Source organism: Suncus etruscus, chromosome 5, assembly GCF_024139225.1.
Source record: "Suncus etruscus isolate mSunEtr1 chromosome 5, mSunEtr1.pri.cur, whole genome shotgun sequence".
In the NCBI taxonomy this organism is placed as follows: domain Eukaryota; kingdom Metazoa; phylum Chordata; class Mammalia; order Eulipotyphla; family Soricidae; genus Suncus; species Suncus etruscus.
Window position 1 is genome coordinate 153,224,544 of NC_064852.1, and position 20,320 is coordinate 153,244,863.

At 49.8% G+C, this 20,320-nt stretch overlaps 1 protein-coding gene across 1 annotated transcript in view; it reads left to right on the top strand.

Moving 5' to 3' along the window:
- PTDSS1 (phosphatidylserine synthase 1) overlaps nt 1–20,320 on the top strand; it is a 28,482-nt gene that overhangs the window by 3,300 nt on the left and 4,862 nt on the right. The window contains exons 2-10 of the mRNA XM_049773898.1: nt 13,857–13,948; nt 15,031–15,075; nt 15,561–15,685; nt 16,049–16,207; nt 16,909–17,060; nt 17,305–17,446; nt 17,646–17,758; nt 18,178–18,243; nt 19,025–19,124. Coding sequence (XP_049629855.1) covers nt 13,857–13,948; nt 15,031–15,075; nt 15,561–15,685; nt 16,049–16,207; nt 16,909–17,060; nt 17,305–17,446; nt 17,646–17,758; nt 18,178–18,243; nt 19,025–19,124 — 994 coding nt within the window. The remainder of the gene's footprint in view (nt 1–13,856; nt 13,949–15,030; nt 15,076–15,560; nt 15,686–16,048; nt 16,208–16,908; nt 17,061–17,304; nt 17,447–17,645; nt 17,759–18,177; nt 18,244–19,024; nt 19,125–20,320) is intronic.

Below are 20,320 nucleotides of genomic sequence, written 5' to 3' on the forward strand. Positions count from 1 at the left end.
ACACATGTTGCATTTTGCCATTTTGAGTGAGGGTAAAATCCCTGCAGTGATGGTGAGGGTGTGCTGTGCCCTCCACATGGAGAACTAATGGCCAGATGTGACCCGACATGTGACACACGGGTTCCCCGCTCACTGGCCCGTGTGGTTGTTTCTGAGAGAGATGGGAGACAGGACCCTGCACTCCTGATCTCTCCTCAGAGGTCCCTCCTCAGAAGCAGCAGAACAAAATCCAAACTTGGCAAAGAGCCACAGGATACAAAATCATGCTAAGAGACAAAGAGCCGCATGTTCGCCACCCCTGGCCTAAGTGATCATAATTTTTAAGGGGGCCATCTCCCAAGCAGTGCTCCAGAGGCCTGGGGACCCCACCAGCGACTCTCAGCTAATGGATCCATGTCATGGTCCTGCCATTTTGAGGAGATCTGCTGCCCAGCGGTGTTGGGGGCCTTCAGGATAGTATCCAGACTTCCTCCAAGGACCGTGTGTGCTGGGAATCAAACTCATCTTGGGTACACACTGGCGAACATTCATAACCTTCGTTCTGTGTCCTGTACCTAATGACAGTGTTTGACTTCAAATCCTGAGGAACAGCACAGGCCCGCCCTTTTCGGTTTTGCTTTTTGGGCTACACCTGGCGGTGCTCAGGGTTTACTCCTGGTTCTGCCCTCAGGAATCGCTCCTGGCGGGGTCGAGGGATCATTTAGGATGCCGGGAATCCAACCCGGCTCCATCCCAGGTCATCAACTTGCAAGGCAAACACCCTACCACTGTGCTATTGCTTTGCCTCTAGCCTTTTATTTTTAATAAAATTAAATTTTTATTGTATTCTGGAGGAGCCCCTTCAGAACATTGTTTTCTTCCTCTTTTGTAATACGGAAAGTCACGTTCTGTGGAATTTCCCTTTTTACCGGTTTTTATGCTGCAGGCAGCAATAAATAGCAATAAAGTTAGACGGGAATGCCCGCACCAGCACCCTATCCAGAGTCATGTAAGCACCTGGGCCTTTGAGTGGAATCTGCCCCCCCAAATCATGGCAAACTTAGATTTCTGATGAACTTCAGAGTGACAACTCTTTCTATAGAGGCCATTAGTCATACACCCTACTTTAGAGAAAACCCCACCAGTCATAGTTAGGACTCAGACTAGATTACTCTTTTGGAGTTTTTCAGCACCATGATTATGTACATGGTTGTAGTTGGGTTTCAGTCTTGAAAAGCACACCCCCTTCACCATATAACCTTCCCATCACCAATGTCCCCCATGCTCGCTCTTCCCCACCCCGTTCCTGTATTCAAGACAAGCATTCTACTTCTCTGGCTCTTTAACACTGTCATGGTAGCTAGTGTAGGTCATCTCTCTCACGAAACTCACCACCATGTGAGCTTCACATCAGAGCCAGACCTTCCAGTCCTCTGTTGTCCCTGGGCATTATTACAAGGATTTCTTTTGTTTTTCTTAAAACCCATACATGAGTGCAACGATTTTTTTTAATTTTTAATTTTTTGGTGTTTTGGCCACACCACGTGATACTCAAGGATTACTCTTGGCTATGCGATCAGAAATCGCTCCTGGCTTGGGGGACCGTATGGGACTCCGGAGGATCAAACTGCAGTCCGTCCCAGCCTAGCATGGCAAGGCAGATGCCTTACTGCTTGTGCCACCACTCTTCCCCCCTTTTATTTTGAGTGAAACTATTCTGCCTCTCTATCTCTTTCTCTGACTTACTTCACTCAGCATAATAAGATTCCATGTACATTCACGTATAAGAAAATTCCATGTCTTCATTCTCTCCTGACGGGTGTATAATATTCCATTGTGTGTATGTACCACAGTTTCTTTAGCCCTTCATTTGTTGAAGGCCATCTTGGTTGTTTCCAGAGTCTGGCTCTTGTAAATAGTGCTGCAATGAATATAGTTGTGAGGAAGGGATTTTTGGATTGTTTTTTTTGGGTTCCTAGGGTATATTCCTAGGAGTGGTATAGCTGGATCATATGGGAGCTCAAGTTCTAGTCTTTTGAGGAATCTCCATATTGTTTTCCATCAAGGCTGGACTAGATGGCATTCCCACCAGCAGTGAATGAGAGTTCCTTTCTCTCCACATCCCCGCCAGCACTTATTGTTATTCTTTGTGATGTGTCAGTCTCTGTGGTATGAGAGGTACCTCCTTGTTGTTGTGACTTGCCTTTCCCTGAGGATGGGGCACTTTTTTATGTGCCTTTTGTATTTCTTGGCCATTTGTATTTCTTCTTTGAGGAATTGTCTGTTCATTTCTTCTCCCCCTTTTTGATGGGGTTATATGTTTATCATTGTGCTATCAATGTGCTGTTATTCCAACACCCATATGGAATCAAACCAGGGTTAGCCATGTACAAGGCAAATATCCTCCCTGCTGTGCTATCTCTAAACCCCTGTGTGAATCCCTCGACTGTGGGGACATTCTAGGGTGGTGCGATCGATGCTTTGTGGGAAGATAAAAACTGATCTCCACATGATAGCACCTCTTTTCTTTTTCCTTTTTTTTTTCCATTTGTTTTGGGGCCACACCCAGCAACACACGGGGGTCATTTCTGGAGCTCCACTCAGGAACTAATCCTGGCCTGTACAAGAGACCTTGAGGGATGCGGGTATTGAACCTAGGTTGGCCTAAAGCCCTCCCTACTGTGCTATTTCTTTCAGCCTTGTCTCTGTTTTCTTTTTTTCTTTCTTTTGGTTTTTGGGCCACACCCGGCGGTGCTCAGGGGTTACTCCTGGCTGTCTGCTCAGAAATAGCTCCTGGCAGGCACAAGGGACCATATGGGACATCGGGATTTGAACCAACCACCTTTGGTCCTGGATCAGCTGCTTGCAAGGCAAACGCCACTGTGCTATCTCTCCAGGCCCTTGCCTCTGTTTTCTAACTGGCTTTGTAGCATGGTGACTGGGTCCTTGGAGGTCCTTCAGTGAAACTTCTCCTGGTCTTCTCATTTGTTTTTCCTGGAGCAGAAGGGAGAGAGAAAGAGAGAATCCTGGAAGTATCAGATTACTGACGCTCAGGCCTTGGCAGGAGTGGGCATCGTTCAGCTTGGGCAGAGTTGAGACTGGTTTGGATTTGTCTCTGGTTCCTTCTTAGGCAAAGAAGCTGCCAGGCAGCTAGTGGTATCAGCCGGAGATCTGCCCTCCCTTATGCAACCAAAACCCTGACTCCTGTGGGCACATTGTCCTAGTGGTATTTTTGTGATTGCAAAAGGCTTTGGCACACTTTTTTTTCCCACACCTGGCTGTGATCAGGAGTTTCTTCTGATTCTTCACTCCACAATCATTCCTGGCAGGCTTGGGAGACACTATAGGATGCCCGGGATTGAAGACATGTGCAAGGCAAATGCTGTCCCCGCTGTGCTATCACTCCTGACCCACACAAGTGTTTTTTTTGTTTTTTTTTTTGTTTTTTTTGGGGGGGGGGGGTATTTGGTTTTTAGGTCACACCCGGCAGCACTCAGGGGTTACTCCTGGCTCTATGCTCAGAAATCGCTCCTGGCATTCTCAGGGGACCATATGGGATGCTGGGATTCGAACCACCGTCCTTCTGCATGCAAGGCAAAATGCCTTACCTCCATGCTATCTCTCCGGCCCCCACACAAGTATTTTCTAAGTGTACTCAACCCGAATTGTGCCAGGCTTTGAAAAGGGAAATCAGCCCCCCCCCCCACCAACCTTGGTGGGTGCCCCGCCCTTTAGGGAAGTTGTCACGGCTTTGGCCCCACCCTTAAGGAAGTCGTCACTGCCTCGGCCCCACCTCTACCCCTACCTCACGAATCATTGGTGTTATTGTAGCGGAAGTCCAGCCCTCAAGGACTCTTCTTCCCCTCCCACTTCCCATCCTATATAAGGGGGTAACGAGGGACCCACGAGGTCTTTGATTCTGGTGGGAATTCATAGACCCTGACCATTCATAATGGTCAGTATTAAAAGCACTTTTTAAAGCATCTGCTGGAACTCATAAGCCTCTTCATTTCTTTGCGCCGGGCAGCTAAAATTAGGACTTCCGGACCTTTCATTTTGGCGAGCCACCAGGAGTCCTCACTCATTCTGCCCGGCACAAAGCTATGAAAAGGTGTCTGGTGAGTTCTGATGTGTGTATGTGTGTGTGTGAGCACGCTTTGCTTCGTGTCTGTCTTAGTCTGAGATTATGTTGTATTCTGTGTCCAGTGGGAAGCTAGCTTTGTGGTGGTTTGGCAAATGTTATGAGCTCTTTGCTCGATGTGGAAACCGAGTAGAAGCAGACTTTGTTTCATAGGGGGGTTAAAGTCCCCCCGGGTGACTAAGGAATCTTCCACCTGATGCGTTTCCAGGTGTGTGTGGTTCCCCGTCTGATGCGTATACCAGATGGGCAAGAGGTTGACGAACTTTGGCTGCTTAGGTCACGACCCTGGTGGTACCCCAGGGGTTTAGTAAGAGCAGCTGGAAGACGTTCCGAGCTGCAGAAGAGGTTGTCTGTCTGTGATTTTTGGAGCTCAAGAACTTGGTCATTGGCATAGTTGTCTGTCTAGGATTTATTGTGGAATGCAGAGATTACTTGAACGCATTTTGCTTGGTTATTTGTGGCGCCACGCTGTCTGTTTGTCTGTCTGTTTCTTGTCTGTGTGTTCTATGTTTTTTTTTTTTGGTCTGACCACGGGACGCAAGCCCGACCCCCTCTCAAGGGCCGACCCCTGGGGAAAGGGGCCGACCGCCGGTGAGCCCGCGTCTCCCTCGCCCGTCAGTCGTCCCAGCAGCGAAACGCGCAACCCCCGCTGCCCGCGGCGCGGCGAGAGGGCGCCCGAAACCCGCCTAACCCGCTCCCCACCCAACCAGGAAGCTGGCGCATGCAAGGTCCACACTAGGGACTTGGCGGGGGGGTGTTGGAAATTGCAAATCCCAGATTTCTCAAATGGCCATCGGGAATAAATTTTCCTGGAGAATTTCTGAACTTTGCAATTCCCCAACTATCCTGCCATGCGTTCAGGCCAAAAAGAGCAACTGGCCGTTTTTTTTCTAGCCGAAAAAGAAAAAAAAAATGCTTTTTAACTCACCACGTGGTGAAGAAATTCACCACGCCCCAGGGCAAACTATTGTCCTCCCAGCTCCACCTGGCTGAGGAATGTAGGTCATTTACATATCAAAGAAAAATCTAGCAAATGGTTTGGAAGTCAAAAAAAAAAATTTTTTTTTAAGCATTTAAATTTCTAACTTAAAGGTTTCTTAAAAAATTAATAAGAAAATGTTGCAAATTACTGTTGTTATTTTTGTTTGTTTTTCGGTGCACATGAAAATTTTTAGCAGCGAAACCACTGCAAAAAAATGAGTGGCGAAGCTTAAAAAAAAAAAAAAAAAGGGGGAGAAAAAAGAAAGGAGCCGAATGGTAGGGCGTTTGCCTTGCATGCAGAAAAAAAAAGTGGTGTAAAAAAAAATTAAAAATGTGTAATAAAAATGTGTATAATCAATCTAAATAATTATTAATATGTCTCTAGGTTAAAAAAAAATGTAAATGTTTTTAAGCATGTTCTACCAAAAGTAGTAAGTATTCATTCTTTCTGGTTTTCAACATTAATTTGTGTAACGTAAATTCCTGGTGTTTTCTGTTTAAAAAACTAAGTGAATTTCTATATTTAGAATTAAGCATAATTAAAATATTATTTTGCAATTTTTCATTATATGTTACCAAGAACATTAATATTTGTATCACAGGAGGTTTTATAAAATTGGTCATGGTTTTATTTAAAAATGTATAAAATGTTTCGTTGCAAAAAAAAAAAAAAAAAAAATTCTAAAATTATCTAAGTAATTTAAGTAATATTTGCTTTTTCTCTTCTCCCAGAACCTTTTAGTACCATTTATGTCATGGCATCATGTTGCTTTGCACAGAATACAAGCAAATGGCTTTTCTCTCTGCATGGGGAGTAGTCCTCATGCAAACAGAAAATCAAAAAAAATTAGTAAGGGAACCCCAAAGCCCTCTTTCAGAGGAATAATTGGAGTTGAGGCGGTGTAACAAGCAGGCACCGGCGAGAAACTGAAATAAATGGCCTGAGTAAGGAAATTGAAGATTTTCCTAGAAGATTATCACAGCCTGTGGGCCCTGCTCTCTCCCTCAAGCTCAGAAGAGAATTCGAGGTCAGTCTCTTCCAAACCTGGAGAGGAGTGGAACAGACAAGTCACCTCTAAAAATTCCTGCAGAGGGTGAGATGCCCAGCCAGAAGAACCTCATGCTGAACCGACCAACTCATCAGCCAAACCTGAGTGACTGTGAAAAACCTGCAGTGTCCACAACCTATCCTCAAAAAAGCTCTGTAAGTAATGGGGGTGCCCCAGATGGAGATTTCTCCAACAGTGCTGTATATGTGCAAAGAAAAAAGCCAAGTTATTCAAATACCGGGTAAGGTACAAGGTAAAGGTGGAGAGAAAAACCATTTTTGGTAGCTAATTAAAATTCTAGTGGGCCTAACTTAAAACCCACTTCTTTAAAGTAACTCATGTAAAAATGCTCTTACTAGTTGTATTAAACCAAATCATAAATTGCAAATGCAAATGTTAGTCTAACTGAAGTAACTCAAAACTGTTTATTCATAATGCTATTATGCTTTGTTTTCTGTTAATTAATTTGTGCTATCATTACAGACAATAAGAACAGCTATGCCATTCAAGTTGTGCTATTTACTGCTCCAAGGCCTGAGTGGGTTAAGTAATATTCCCCTGTATAATTAATCTAATCCTTTTCAGGTGTTAAAACTGTAAAAGTAAACCAGTTAACTGCTCCTTTAGGGAAATATGAGATTTCACCCTATCTAGAGATTGAAACTGCAGTCCCCTGTCAGCCTGAAGTAGCTACAGAAGATTGATCTTCGACCACGTTCCCTCTAATAACTTCTAGGGTAATGAAATCTCTAAAGCAAAATGGTCATCAAAAAAAAAAAAAAACTATAAGGGGAAAATAAAGGCCGCAGAAATTAATAAGCCAAGTTAACTACTAAGAATAACATTATGCCTATCTATCCCAGAGGTTAAAGCAGGTAGCAAAAATTATGCTTCTCTTGGTAATGTTAAAAAGTAAAACAGTCATTAATAAAAATAAAATTTCTTCATCTCTGTCTAACCCAGTGCAGGAAAGGCAACTGGAGTTTAGGGCTCTCTACCCCAACAGCTGTTTAAGTTGCAAAAATGAAGAAAAAAAAGCAGAAACCTCCTTATTTTCGTTGTGGAATTCACAGCCTATGTGAAAAGAACTGCTGTCAAGGTGAACTGCATGCTTCCTGGGTTCACGCCTTCCATCCAAAACCTGAAAAGTGAAGCACACTGAGGATCCTCTCAAGATACGGGTCTGGCGGGCACACTTCAGCCCTAATGCACTCACTAACTCTGAAAATGCTCTCCCTGGCACTTGCTAAGGAAGGGCTCGAACTGCTTACCTCCGGTCCTCTACTTCCCATGTGTGTGTTTGGGGGGCCAGAATGGGTGTGTAAAGCAAAACCTCAGCCTTTGCCTCCCTCTTGGGGGTGGGGGAAATTGGCCTCTGGCTGTCCCTGTCTCACTAGGTAATCTAACCTTTGCTTCTTCTACCTGTACTTATGTCAAAAGGTAATCCCGTTTAGCTTTAAATCTTCTGTTTGCTATTCATAACAGCACCAAATCTGTAAACCTGGGTCAGGTAGAAGGTACTCAGTGCTCAAAAGTCCTGCCTGATCCCTCTAGCCCAGGGTATTTACCTCCGAAACGGATATAAATATGTGGTAAAAATTTGGCTTATGCATCCCAGCATTAGTGCTCCCCAACATTAACATCATCCCAGGAACAGAGCCCATCCCTCTGCCTAGCATACATTTCTTAGGCACTCCTAGGTCTGAGCACTCTACTGGTAGGGCTCAGAAGTTGCAGGAAAATTGGTAACTGGAAAAGCAAAACTAGCAGGGCTAAACAGAAATAACAAACTCTCACAAAAGTTAATTTCAAATGTGTAAAACAAAATCAAGCACCATCAAGAGTAGCTGGCCAAGATACAAAGCTATTAAATGGTCCCTTATGGTCTTTATGAAATGAAATTCTCCCCTATCTAATACCCCTACTGGGGCCCCTCCTAAGCCTTTTTACTTCTGGTAGCCATTGGCCCATGCAGGGTTAGCTCATGCAAATAATTATAACCAGTAATATCAAAAAGTAAAGGCCCCAAAATCACATTGGCTTCTAGGATTAGAAGCCTCCAGTACAAGAAGTGGGGATTGAAAAGGGAAATCAGCCCCCCCCCCACCAACCTTGGTGGGTGCCCCGCCCTTTAGGGAAGTTGTCACGGCTTTGGCCCCACCCTTAAGGAAGTCGTCACTGCCTCGGCCCCACCTCTACCCCTACCTCACGAATCATTGGTGTTATTGTAGCGGAAGTCCAGCCCTCAAGGACTCTTCTTCCCCTCCCACTTCCCATCCTATATAAGGGGGTAACGAGGGACCCACGAGGTCTTTGATTCTGGTGGGAATTCATAGACCCTGACCATTCATAATGGTCAGTATTAAAAGCACTTTTTAAAGCATCTGCTGGAACTCATAAGCCTCTTCATTTCTTTGCGCCGGGCAGCTAAAATTAGGACTTCCGGACCTTTCAGCTTAAGCTCTTGGGGAGGGGAAAGGAGAGGTGGTAAATCATTACTGAGGTGGCCTTCAGAGATGGGATGAACCTAGCATTATTGACTGGTCTTTATTTAATCAAACAGACCAAAAAACACCAATGAACTTTAAGTGGGCCCAGGAAGGTGGCTGAAAGGCTGGGAGCTTGTGCTTTGCTTGCAATGGATCCTGAGTTTGATGCCCAGCACAGCTGGGTGGGGGCCAGACAAAGGAACAAGTAAATAAAGCTTCCCTCCCTTAAAACAAAAAACACCCCAAAATACTCAAGGTATAGTTTTGTGAGTCTTGGTCAGTCCAAGAGTCCTATTTTGCAGTCAGCGGCATCTGCTCCAGCAGAACCTGGGTGGGCTGTGTGGGTTCTGGTCCAAAGCCATGAATCTCTTGGGAATCAGAGACAGTCTTTGATGACTTCACTTCACTACACCAGGACCTGCTGTTTTGTTTTGGGGTCACACTCTATGGTGCTCAGGAATAACTTCTGGGTCTGTGCTCAGGGATCAGTCCTGACGGGCTCAGGGAACCATATGAGATGCCAGGGATCGAGCAAGGCAAATAGCCTCCCCACTATACTGTCGCTTCGACCCCCCAAAATAACTGGAAAGTTCTTTTTCAAAATTTTGGTTTGGGAGGCCACACTTGCCATACTCTGGTTGCTGCTCCAGTGGAGTTTGGGGTGTGTGGGAAAGGGGATATGGAGCCTGCATCCTGCTCTGTGCTTTGTCCTAAGGCAGAGTTTTATCTTCCTTGCTCTGGGCTTCTTGTCCCTGAGCCCTTCCTGCCTCATTTCATTCCTCCTCCCTGCATTTCCTGGTCCTAACAAGATGAAATGTTCTGTATCTTCCTTTTCTTTTTCAATCATGCTTTTTGTTCATTTGGTGTGGATCTTGGGGCCCATATTTAGGCAATCAGTAGTGCCTAGAGGCTATTCTTAGGGAGTCCTTGCCTGGTACTATATGTGGCCTTGATCTTTTTCTTTTCCTTCCTTCCTTCCTTCCTTCCTTCCTTCCTTCCTTCCTTCCTTCCTTCCTTCCTTCCTTCCTTCCTTCCTTCCTTCCTTCCTTCCTTCCTTCCTCCCTCCCTCCCGCCCGCCCTCCCTCCCTCCCTCCCTCCCTCCTTCCGTCCTTCCTTCCTTCCTTCCTTCCTTCCTTCCTTCCTTCCTTCCTTCCTTCCTCGGATTAAATGTCCATCCTTCAGGCACCCCTGGGAGCTCCAAAAAGAGACACGAGACCATGCAAGTACAAGGACCCTGGGTGAAACTTATGCAAGTTTTTTATAGCATATTGGAAACTTACAGGGCATCTGGTTACATTCATAGGTATCAGGAAGCTTTACATCAAAGCTTTACATCAACGCAATTTTCATGACAATCACATGGAGGATGGGGCAGCAGGTCAGCCATAAAATAGTGAGTAGGAGGTTTCACAGGGGAAGTTTAGGACATTCAGTTGGCCGCTTTCATCCTCTAGATAACAGTCTTTTAAGGGGAAGCATTATTGATTTATTTCTTTTCACTTCCTCCCTCCTTCCCTCCCTTCCTTCCTTTCCCCCCTCCCTCCCTCCCTTCTTTCCTTCCTTCCTTCCTCCCTTCCTTCTTTCCTCCCTCCCTCCCTTCTTCCTTCTGCCTTCTCTCCTTCCTTCTTCCCTTCCTTCCTCCCTCCCTCCTTCCTTCTCTTTCTTCCTTCCTCCCTCCTTCCTTCTTCCCTCCCTTCCCTCCTTCCTTCCTTCCTCCCTCCCTCCTTCCTTCCTCTTTCCTTTCTTCTTCCCTCCTTCCTCCCTCCCTCCCTCCCTTCTTCTTTCTTTCCTTTCTTCCTTCCTCCCTCCCTCCTTCCTTCTTCCCTCCTTCCTTCCTCTCTCCCTCCTTCCTTCTTTCCTCCCTTCCACCCTTCCTTCCTTCCTTCCTCCTTCCCTCCTTCCTTCTTCCCTCCTTCCTTCCTTCCTCCCTTCATTCCCTCCTTCCTTCCCTCCTCCCTTCCCTCTCTCCTTTTGTTGCTGTTGTTACTGATCTTGGCTTTAGGGCCACAGCCAGGGATACTCAGGGTTTGCTCAGGAATCGACTCCTGGCGATCTGCCTTGCTGGAGGTCTGATTCTCTGGGATGCAGGTGACTGAACCTGCAAAGCAGATGCCCTCCCCACTTAAACTAATACTCTAGCCCCTTGGCCTTGATCTTTTTCCATTCTTTTTTTTTTTTTTTTTTTTTTTTTTTTTGAGCCACACCCAGCAATGCTGAGGGCTTAGTCCTGACTCTGCTCAGGGATTATTCCTGGCTGGTCTAGGGTTTTGTCAGGGACTCCAGGGATGGCATATGCTCTCCTCTCTGCTGCACTTTTCACTCTAGCCCGTGATCAAAAAAAACAGTTTTTTTCTTGAGTCAGAAATTGCTATGGCAGCACTGGGGACCACAGGATGCCAGGATTTGTATTGCCATCCTTCCTGGATCCGCTGCGTGCAGAGCAAATGCCCTATTGCTGTGCTATCTCTTTGGCCCTTAAATTTTTTTTTAGTTAAAAAAAAAAGTTTTTCAGCTCCTGAAACTTGCTCGTTCACTTGCCCCTCTATTTCTTTTCTTCTTTTTTTTTTTTTGTCCCTCTATTTCTAAATCAACTTGCCTGAAACTTTCTTTCTCCGTGTGCATTACTGGTCTCAGATTCTTAGAAATTTTGCAGTTCTCTGTGTAGAGAGACATTTTGGTCAGTGGACAATTGGTTTGGTTTGGTTTCAGGTTGATATTACTGCTATTTGGAGGGAGGGGGGCTCACACCTGGCTGTGCTCAGGGCTTACCCCTGGCTCTCTACTCAGGAATCACTCCTGGTGATATGGGATGTCGGAGACAGAACCTGGGTGGGCAGTATGCAAGGCAATTGTCCTCCCCACTGTGCTATTGCTTTGGACCCTGGCTTTTATTCAGACTGCTGGGGGCTAACAAGCCCCAGAGGGGCTTGGCAGTGCCAAGATTGGCAGTGTTTTGCCCATTTCCCTCTCCAGATTTTCTGAAGGCTTGGGTTTATTTGTATTGAAGAGGAATAGCCTTTATATGTGGTTGGGTGGGTGGGGTCGGTGGTTTGGTCCACACAGCCTGATGCTCACTCCCAAACTGTTCCGTGGGTGTGGGTGGCCACGTGGTGCAATTTTTGGTTGACTCTCCACTTTTTCCTGGTCTGGCCTGACAGCATTGAGGGACAACACACCTTGATGCTCAGGGAAACCCAAGTCTATGTCCAATGGTACTTGGGGCCCAGCACCCCTAACTGCTGGGTTGTCTCCCTCTCTCTGCTGCTATGAGCAAGTCACTAGCCAGCCCCCTTGGGTTGTTTCCTCTGTGTTTCTACACTGTTTCTGTCTGTTCCTTGTTCTTTTTTTTTTTGGGGGGGGGGGTGAGGGACACACCCGGCAGTGCTCAGGGATTACTCCTGGCTCTGCACTCCTGGAGGTGCTCTGGGGACCCTATGGGGATCGAACCCAGGTCAGGCATATGCAAGGCAAATGCCCTACCAACTGTGCTAGATCTCTGGCTCCTGTTTCTTGTCCTTTCTGGTCACTGCTTTGAGGAGTCTGTGCTTTTGTCTACTGAGAGAATTGAACATTTGCCTTGACCCCAGTTGCAGATACTTTTCTTTCCAGGTGGTTGGTTTTCGTTTTCGATTTCTTTGCCTATGAATGAATAAACAGATCTTGTTTCCCCCTTTCCTTGCCTTCTCCAGTTTCTGCTGAAGTCGGGGACAGCTTCATTTCACTTTTAGTTCAGCAGAATTCTCAGATCACCGTTGTCTAGAATCTGTTTGATTCAGTCTTGATTATCGCAGACAACTGTGTCGCACCTTGAGGTGTCTTGAGGGACCATCTATGGTGCCCGGGAGGGGACCAGACTCCAGCTGCAGTACTCCAGCTGACAGTGGGGGTTGGGGCTCACAGTTTCCTGCTTGGGCTGGTGCAGGGGGACCTTAGGGGTCCACTCCAGGACCTGGCCTGAGTTCAGTATGTGTTCTTCCTATTGTTATCTCTGTAGGTCCCGAACTATAGTCTTGAACTATCTCCATGTCCCATAGGTAAAACTATGGAATCTAGAGCCAGAGAGATAGTACAGTGGGTAGTGGGCCTTGCAAATGCCCATCTGGGTTCAATCCCTGGCATCCCATATAGACCCCCAAGCATGCCTGGGGTGATTTCTGAGGGCAGAGCCAGGAGTAACCCCGCAGCATTGCTGGGTGCCCCCCCTCCCAATAAAGAGCTGTGGAATCATCCCGAATCTATTTTGGGGTGAAACATGAGTTGTGAAAGGCACCATTTCCTCCCCAGCAGGTCACTGAGCCTTGCTTTCGGTGGTCACTCAGTTACTTGTGTCCTTCTCCCTTGCCCGGGTATCTGGCGGAGTCGATGGCAGATGGCAGATCAGTTTTCCATGTGGTGACATTTGCAGTGGGGGTGGGGCTGGGGGTGGGATGGACTCGTCTTCAGTCTGCAGCAGGTCAGCCCCAACCTGGGTTTTGAATTGACCTTGCAATGTGGGCACATTCCACATCCCTACATGGCCTGCCTGGTGCATAGGGAGAAGCTGACTCAAATATTTGGATGATTTTTTGTTTGGGGGCCACACTCCATGTGATGCTCAGGGGCTACTCCTGGCTCTGCCCCTAGGGGATCGTGAGTGGTGGATTAATTCTAATTTGCAGTTGAAAATCTCAGGTTAATTCTGAATTGATTTATTGAAAAACTTTTATTCTTTGCAAACTTGGTTTTCTTCTAAGCTTCATTAGAAAAAAACTTTTTTTTTTTGGTTTTTGGTTTTTGGGCCATACTAGGTGACGCACAGGGATTACTTCTGCTCTGTGCTCAGAAATTGCTCCTGGCTGGGGGACCACTTGCCCACTGTACCATCTCTCTAGTGCCCTTTTAGTTATTCTGAAGATCGACAGGCGATTCTCCAGTGTGAACCTTAACTTGGAACAAGAGCTCATTGTGTGTGTGTATACACATGTGCACATGTGTATTACATGTGTGTGTCTCTTACAGACTGATTATGTCCAAGTGGATATGCCAAATTCCCAGTCTTATCTTACTTTTTGGTCAGGACTGCACTTTAGTGGACTGCCAGAGTGTATTGTTTCTGGAGGGCTAGGTCGGGCCCCTGCCATGCGCTCATTCTTCCACAGCTTAGAACCTGTGGCCTCCCTCTGCCCCAGGGCTCACCCCAGTGTCTGAAACAACTGTCTTCAATATTTCTGGTCACAGGGATGACTCGGTCCCGGAAGACAACATCTGGAGGGGCATCCTGTCTGTGGTTTTCTTCTTCCTCATCATCAGTGTCCTAGCCTTCCCCAATGGTGAGTTCTGCCCTCTCTTCCCACACCCCCGAGCACTCCTGCCCCTCACAGGCCCCTGGGTCTCTGCTGGCTCATGCCTTGTGGGCCTCAGGACCCCACAGAAGGCCATGGATGGCAGTGGTGGATGGCAGCTGCCCGTGGCTCTGACCTGCCTCCTGGGCTCCCTGCCAGCCTCTGAGCATTGCAGAACTGGCCACACCCCAACGGTCCTCCTTATCAGTGCCCCAGGCCCTCCTATCTGGGCACCACAAATGTCCCTCTGTGGAGGAACTTCCCAGAAGGCCTTCAGGAAGGAGTGAATCCATCAGAGGTTTCTCACCTTTTTCACTATGGGGTTGGAGAGCAGAAACCATAGAAAGGAGGCAAGGACCTGCACCCTGAGAAGCTGTCCCATCACACTTGTCCTTCCCGTCCTGGAATGCTCCCCTTGACCCCTCTCCTGGAGCCCACTCGGCTCAACTGCCTGCCCTGGGGTGTCAGTGCTGTCTGTCTTGTCTTTCCTCCCCACCCAGATAAGGCTTATCTATCATTTCTCCTGGACATTTGCTGATGACCTAGGAGGGCCTCCTAGTGGCCAGAAAGGTAGTACAGTGTGTAGAGTATAGGGCATGCTTGCCTTGCCCATCAAGGTTCTGTTAACCCTAGGTTCTGTTGCCCTAGAACCCACCAGGAGTGAGCTCTGAACACCGTGGGGTGTGGTCCAAAACAAAATAACAAAGCAACAATGACAAAATAAAAGGGGGCAGGCTCTAGATACCATGGCCAGACTCATTCTTTTTGTCAGAAAGAAGGTCCCTCAGCACCTACCCCCAAGGTAAAAGTCCCCAAATAGACAGTAAATAAACAGTAAACACTCCCAGGGTCAGGCCCACTAACCCACCTGCCCTGAACGTCAGGATCCTAGCGGAGAGAGGGGGTGATGTCTGTTTGTGGGGTGGGTGCCTACACTCCGGGACTGCAGCTTCCCAGAGTATGGCCAGCTCTTTGTAGAGCCCCGGGATGTTCGCACAGCTCATCTCCTGCAGTTGGAGGGGAGCCTCCAGGCAGCCTGGAGCTCGAATCATGCCGTCCTTTGCCCACAGGTCCCTTCACTCGGCCACATCCGGCTCTGTGGCGCATGGTGTTTGGTGAGTGTCAGCAGAGGGTCCCCTCCTTCCTTCCTTCCTTCCTTCCTTCTCCACCCCTCACTCTGCTTCCTCTAGACTGCTTCCTGCCCTGCCCTGCCAGGAAGCCTGGTGGGGTTTTGCCCTTGGGGGACTTTTTTTGGTTTTTTCAGCCACGTCCAGCGGTGCTCCGGGATCAGGGGTTATTCCTGGCTCTGCACTCAGAAATGACTCCTGGCAGCCTTGGGGGACCATATGGGATGTCAGGGATCGAACCCTAGTTAGCTGCATGGCAAACCCCCTCCCCATTGTGCTATCAACCCAGCTTCCGGGAAGCAGGTAGATCCCAGCCTGTGCTGTGAGGAGTGTGGCCAGCGACAGGCCTCCCATCCATTTAAAAGCATCACTGTGTTCTCCCTCCGACTTGTCCCTCATCCTCTGATGGCTGCCATGGTGTGTGCCTCCGTCCATTCCCCAGGCCCTGAGCCCCCCGATTTCTCTCTCCCCAGGACTCAGTGTACTCTACTTCCTGTTCCTCGTCTTCCTCCTCTTCCTCAACTTTGAGCAAGTCAAGTCGCTCATGTATTGGCTAGACCCCAACCTCCGCTATGCCACACGGGAGGCAGATATCATGGTAATGTGTGGGCGGGGAGGGGCCCAAGCAACACTAGTCTCCCCCCAGCAACAAACTCCCTTTCCTGGGCCAGCCTTGAGCACAGAGCCTAGAGTAAGGCCTGTGCACTGCTGTGTTTGCCCCGGGAATCAAAGTAAGACAGACGAGTGATTTTGCCATGGTGGGTAAGTTCTGAGGTGGAGGAAGCCCCCTGAGGGGCCATTGTCTGCCAAGCCATGGCCACTTGTGCTTGGTGGTTCCCAAAGGGAAAGGACATTCTTGTGGACACTCAGGTGTGTGTAGGGGTATGTTTGGGGGTGGGGCTCCCCCGAATAGCCTCTACCATCCACATCTTCTGGGCCTTCCTTCCTTGCCTGCCCACAGGAGTATGCAGTGAACTGCCACGTCATCACCTGGGAGCGCATCGTCAGCCACTTTGACATCTTCGCTTTCGGCCACTTCTGGGGCTGGGCCATGAAGGCGCTGCTAATCCGCAGCTACGGGCTCTGCTGGACCATCAGCATTACCTGGGAGCTCACCGAGGTAGGGGCGCCATCAGCATCTCCTGGGGGCTCACTGAGGGGACCCTGTACCCTAAGGTTTTACCTGCCTTCCTGGAACCTCACAGTCTTGCAAATGACAGCACATACAGCTATGACAGGTAGGCCACAGGCATTGTAGACGGCGCCCTCTCCAGGCAGTGTTGTCTGGCTTCCAGTTTGAAAGCACAAAGACGGCAAGCTCAGGTTAGAGAGGCTCAGATGTTCCGGCACCAGAAACGAGGGCAGCAGTTGGGACCCCAACATCTCGGTGCTCACAAGTTAGTCTGGGATCAATGAGAGACTGGAAGACAGTTTGCAGAATGGAATGGCTGAGTTATTCACCCCGATTTCTCATTCCCAGGGGACAGAATTGGCCCCCAGAGGCCTCCATCCTCCACTCACCTAGCTGGTCCACCTTTTCTAGAATGTTCTCACGTGTTCATTGCACCCGTTCCTCAGGTGCCATCCGTCTGGGGCATCGATCTCAGCCCCACAAGCCTGTTTAACGTGTGCGGTGGCACTTTTCCACCGTGGACCTGTCTGATGTCTTGTCCTGCCCCTGACTGAGGGGCGGGGATGTGACTGTGGCACATCATGATGTCGTAGCCCCAGCTCCCTCCTCCCCCCAAAGCAAGACCCCAGCTTGATTGTGTGTCCCCGCCTCGTGCCCACCCCCAGCTGAGACCCCGTTGTTTTCTGCAGCTCTTCTTCATGCACCTGCTCCCCAACTTCGCCGAATGCTGGTGGGACCAAGTCATCCTGGACATCCTGCTTTGCAATGGCGGTGGCATCTGGCTGGGCATGGTGGTCTGCCGCTTCCTGGAGATGCGCACCTACCACTGGGCCAGCTTCAAGTGAGCCCGCCCACCTGCCTTCTTCGGCCGCCTCTCTTCCTTCTCTCTTCCTCCTTTCTCCCTCCTCTCCTCCTCCCTTCCTCTCTTAACCTCTCCCTCCCTCTCCCTCTCCCTCTTTTCTCCTTTCTTCTCTCCCTCTCTCTCCCCCCATCTCCCCCCTTCCCTCTCCCCCCCCACATCCCCCCTACATTCCCGCCACCGTGCCCTGCCCGCACAGCCACAGTCCCCGGGGCTTCCCCTGCAGGGACATCCACAGCACCACGGGCAAGATCAAGCGGGCCGTCTTGCAGTTCACACCAGCCAGCTGGACCTACGTGCGCTGGTTCGACCCCAAATCGTCCTTCCAGAGGGTGGCCGGGATCTACCTGTTTATGATCATCTGGCAGGTAACGGGCACTGGATGCCAGAGCTGGGGACTCGCCCCAGGGAGGTAGGAACCAGCAGACTCCTTCTGGGGGTGTGCGTGTGAGTGTGAGTGTGTGTGTGTGTGTGTGTCTGTGTCTGTGTCTGTGTGTGTGGCGGGCAGCCCAGGGGAGCCCCAGCTGTTGGCTCCTTGCGGCCCTCTGATGGAGCTCGTCCTCACAGCTCACTGAGTTGAATACCTTCTTCTTGAAGCACATCTTCGTGTTCCAGGCCAGCCACCCACTGAGCTGGTGTCGGATCCTCTTCATCGGCTGCATTACAGCCCCAACTGTGCGGTAATGCTGCCCCTCTGCACCCCTCTGTGCCCTCTGCGCCCCCTGTTCCCTACTTCCCCCTTTTATGGGACCAGGAAGCGAGCAAATTTCCAGGCCGGCCCTGGAAGTGCCATTCTGCAAGTTGCACCCCCGGGACCCAGAGATGGTGCCTCACACTGACTTTCGCTCCCCACTCCATTCCTTTCCCACTCCATAAAAACAGGGATAGCAGTTCCAGGTAGATGAAGATGCTTGTAGGATGAACCTAAAGCCCTAACTTAAGCTGCTTTTGTTTTCCTTTATTTTTGGTGTTTTGAGGGCCATATCAGATGGTGCTCAGGACTCACTCTGGCAAGCTTGGGGGACCAATATGCAGTGCCAGGGATCAGGCCTCAGGTACGCCCTGATCTCTGACCACCCACCCTCCTTTGCTCCCACAGGCAGTACTATGCTTACCTCACTGACACGCAGTGCAAGCGCGTTGGGACCCAGTGCTGGGTGTTTGGGTGAGTACCCCATGTGTCTTGCGCACAGCTGACCCGGGTTCGATCCTGGTATTCCCTAGGCTTCTCCAAACTCTGCCAGGAGTCATCCCTGAGCACCCCTGGGCATGGCCCCCAAGAACCTGAAAGAGACTATGGAGAAGATGCTCCAACAGTGCCGGGGGTGGTGTCCCATGGAGCATGTTGGGGATATCTTGTGGCTGAAACTCCCTGTGACCTGCAGAAGTAGGAACCCAGGACTGTGGTTTTTGGGGAGCAGTTGAGGTACAGCTATCCAAGCAGGGAGGTCGCAGGCCTGGTGGGATGCCCACCACCCACTACTTTCAGAGGCACCAGAAACGGGCTCATCTGCTGCGGCCAGGGCATGCAGATAACCTGGTGTCTGCCTGACTCAAGGGAGTCAGAGGGAGAACCTAGGTGGAGCCTGGTTATTGGGGGAGCTAGGTGGGTGCTGGGCACTATCTGGGTGCCGGTGGGGGCAGTGCTGGGCCTGTCACTGAGTCCTGGATGTTACTTCTGGCTCTGTCAACCCTGCCCATCACGGAGCCCTCGGCAGGCAGCCAACAGAGCTATCCTGAGCTTAGACAATGCCAGCCAGGTGGTACTCTCCAAGTTCTTGGGGTTCATTGCTTTACGAGGGGCCCCAACAGGGCCTTCTATTTGGCTTTGTCAACTACATCTTTGTCCACTCCTATCCCGTCTCTGACCCTTCCCATCTCCCTCTCTGCTCCTGTCTCTGTGTCCCCTGGGTCCCCGTCTCACGCCTGTCCCTACCTACACTCAGGGTCATTGGCTTCCTGGAGGCCATCGTGTGCATCAAATTTGGCCAGGACCTCTTCTCCAAGACCCAAGTCCTCTACGTTGTGCTCTGGCTGCTCTGTGTGGTGAGTCCTGGGGTTTGGGGGTGGGGTACTCCCTACCCCAAGAATTTCTCCATGTCTGAGAATCCCATGCCTTGGCTCTTCACCCCAGCCATGCATGTCCCCACTGGCTCTGGGCTGGCCCTTTTCCTCAGGAGATGGGTGGGAAATCTCCCCACACTGAGCCCCCTACAGGCAGCTGGGCCAGGGTCCCTGCATGTGATTCTGCAGCAAGCCCCGGCCATCCTACCTTTGCCTGTAAGGCCATTCCTGCCTGCCTACCACCCCATGACCCTATACCCCAACACCCCACCCCAGTGATAAGTGATGCCCCAGTGTAATGCACCCACCTCTTCCTTCTCTCCCTCCTCCTCCTCCTCCTCCTCCTCTTCTTTCTGTGTGTGTGGGGGTGGGGTACCTGAGCCCTTTGGATCTCTTATTACAGGGCGAGGGCTTGTGGGCTGGTTTGTGCCAGTGGAAAACAGTGGCACATTTTGAGGCTTCATGAAGGCTCGTGTGTGTTTGATCAGAATTGGGGAGACTCATCTGGGGATGAGGCTGCCTGAGGAAGGGGGAGTCTGGAAGCTAACAGCTTCCAGCTAACAGTGGGTGGAGGTAGGACTTAGACCTCCCAGATCCCCATGTGGGTCCCCCACCCTGAACAGTAGAAAGTGGGGGAGTCCCATGGAGACGGAGTGATAGCACAGAGGGGTGGGCATTTGCCTTGCACATGGCTGACCCTGGTTCAATTACTGGCATCCCATATGGTTCCCTGAGCCTGCCAGGGGCGATTTCTGAGCAGAGCCAGGAGGAATCCCTGAACAGTAATGAGTTTATCCCAAAAACCAATAGTGGTGTCTCCCCAACCTGACCCTGCTCTGCAGAGGCCCTGGCAGTGTTCAGAGCTGGGGCATAGGGAAGTGGTGGTCTCCTGTCCCTTCTGCTTGATCTCTCCCCACCTCTAAGCCAAAGCAATGCCTCACCTTGGCATGGGGCCTTCCTGAGTTCCTCTCCTGAGGTCCCCCGGGCCCCTCAGTCACAATCATTATCTCTGGCAGCCTTTTGTGCTGGGCCACCACTTTCTCCCCTGGCTGGTCACTCAGCTCCCCTTCTGCAACACTGAGGACCCCCTCTGATGGCACCGGGCCCCAGGCCCACCCCCTCGTGGACACAGCTCATCAGGACAGCTACCCCCCTCCCTGCCAGGTCTACTGGAGAGC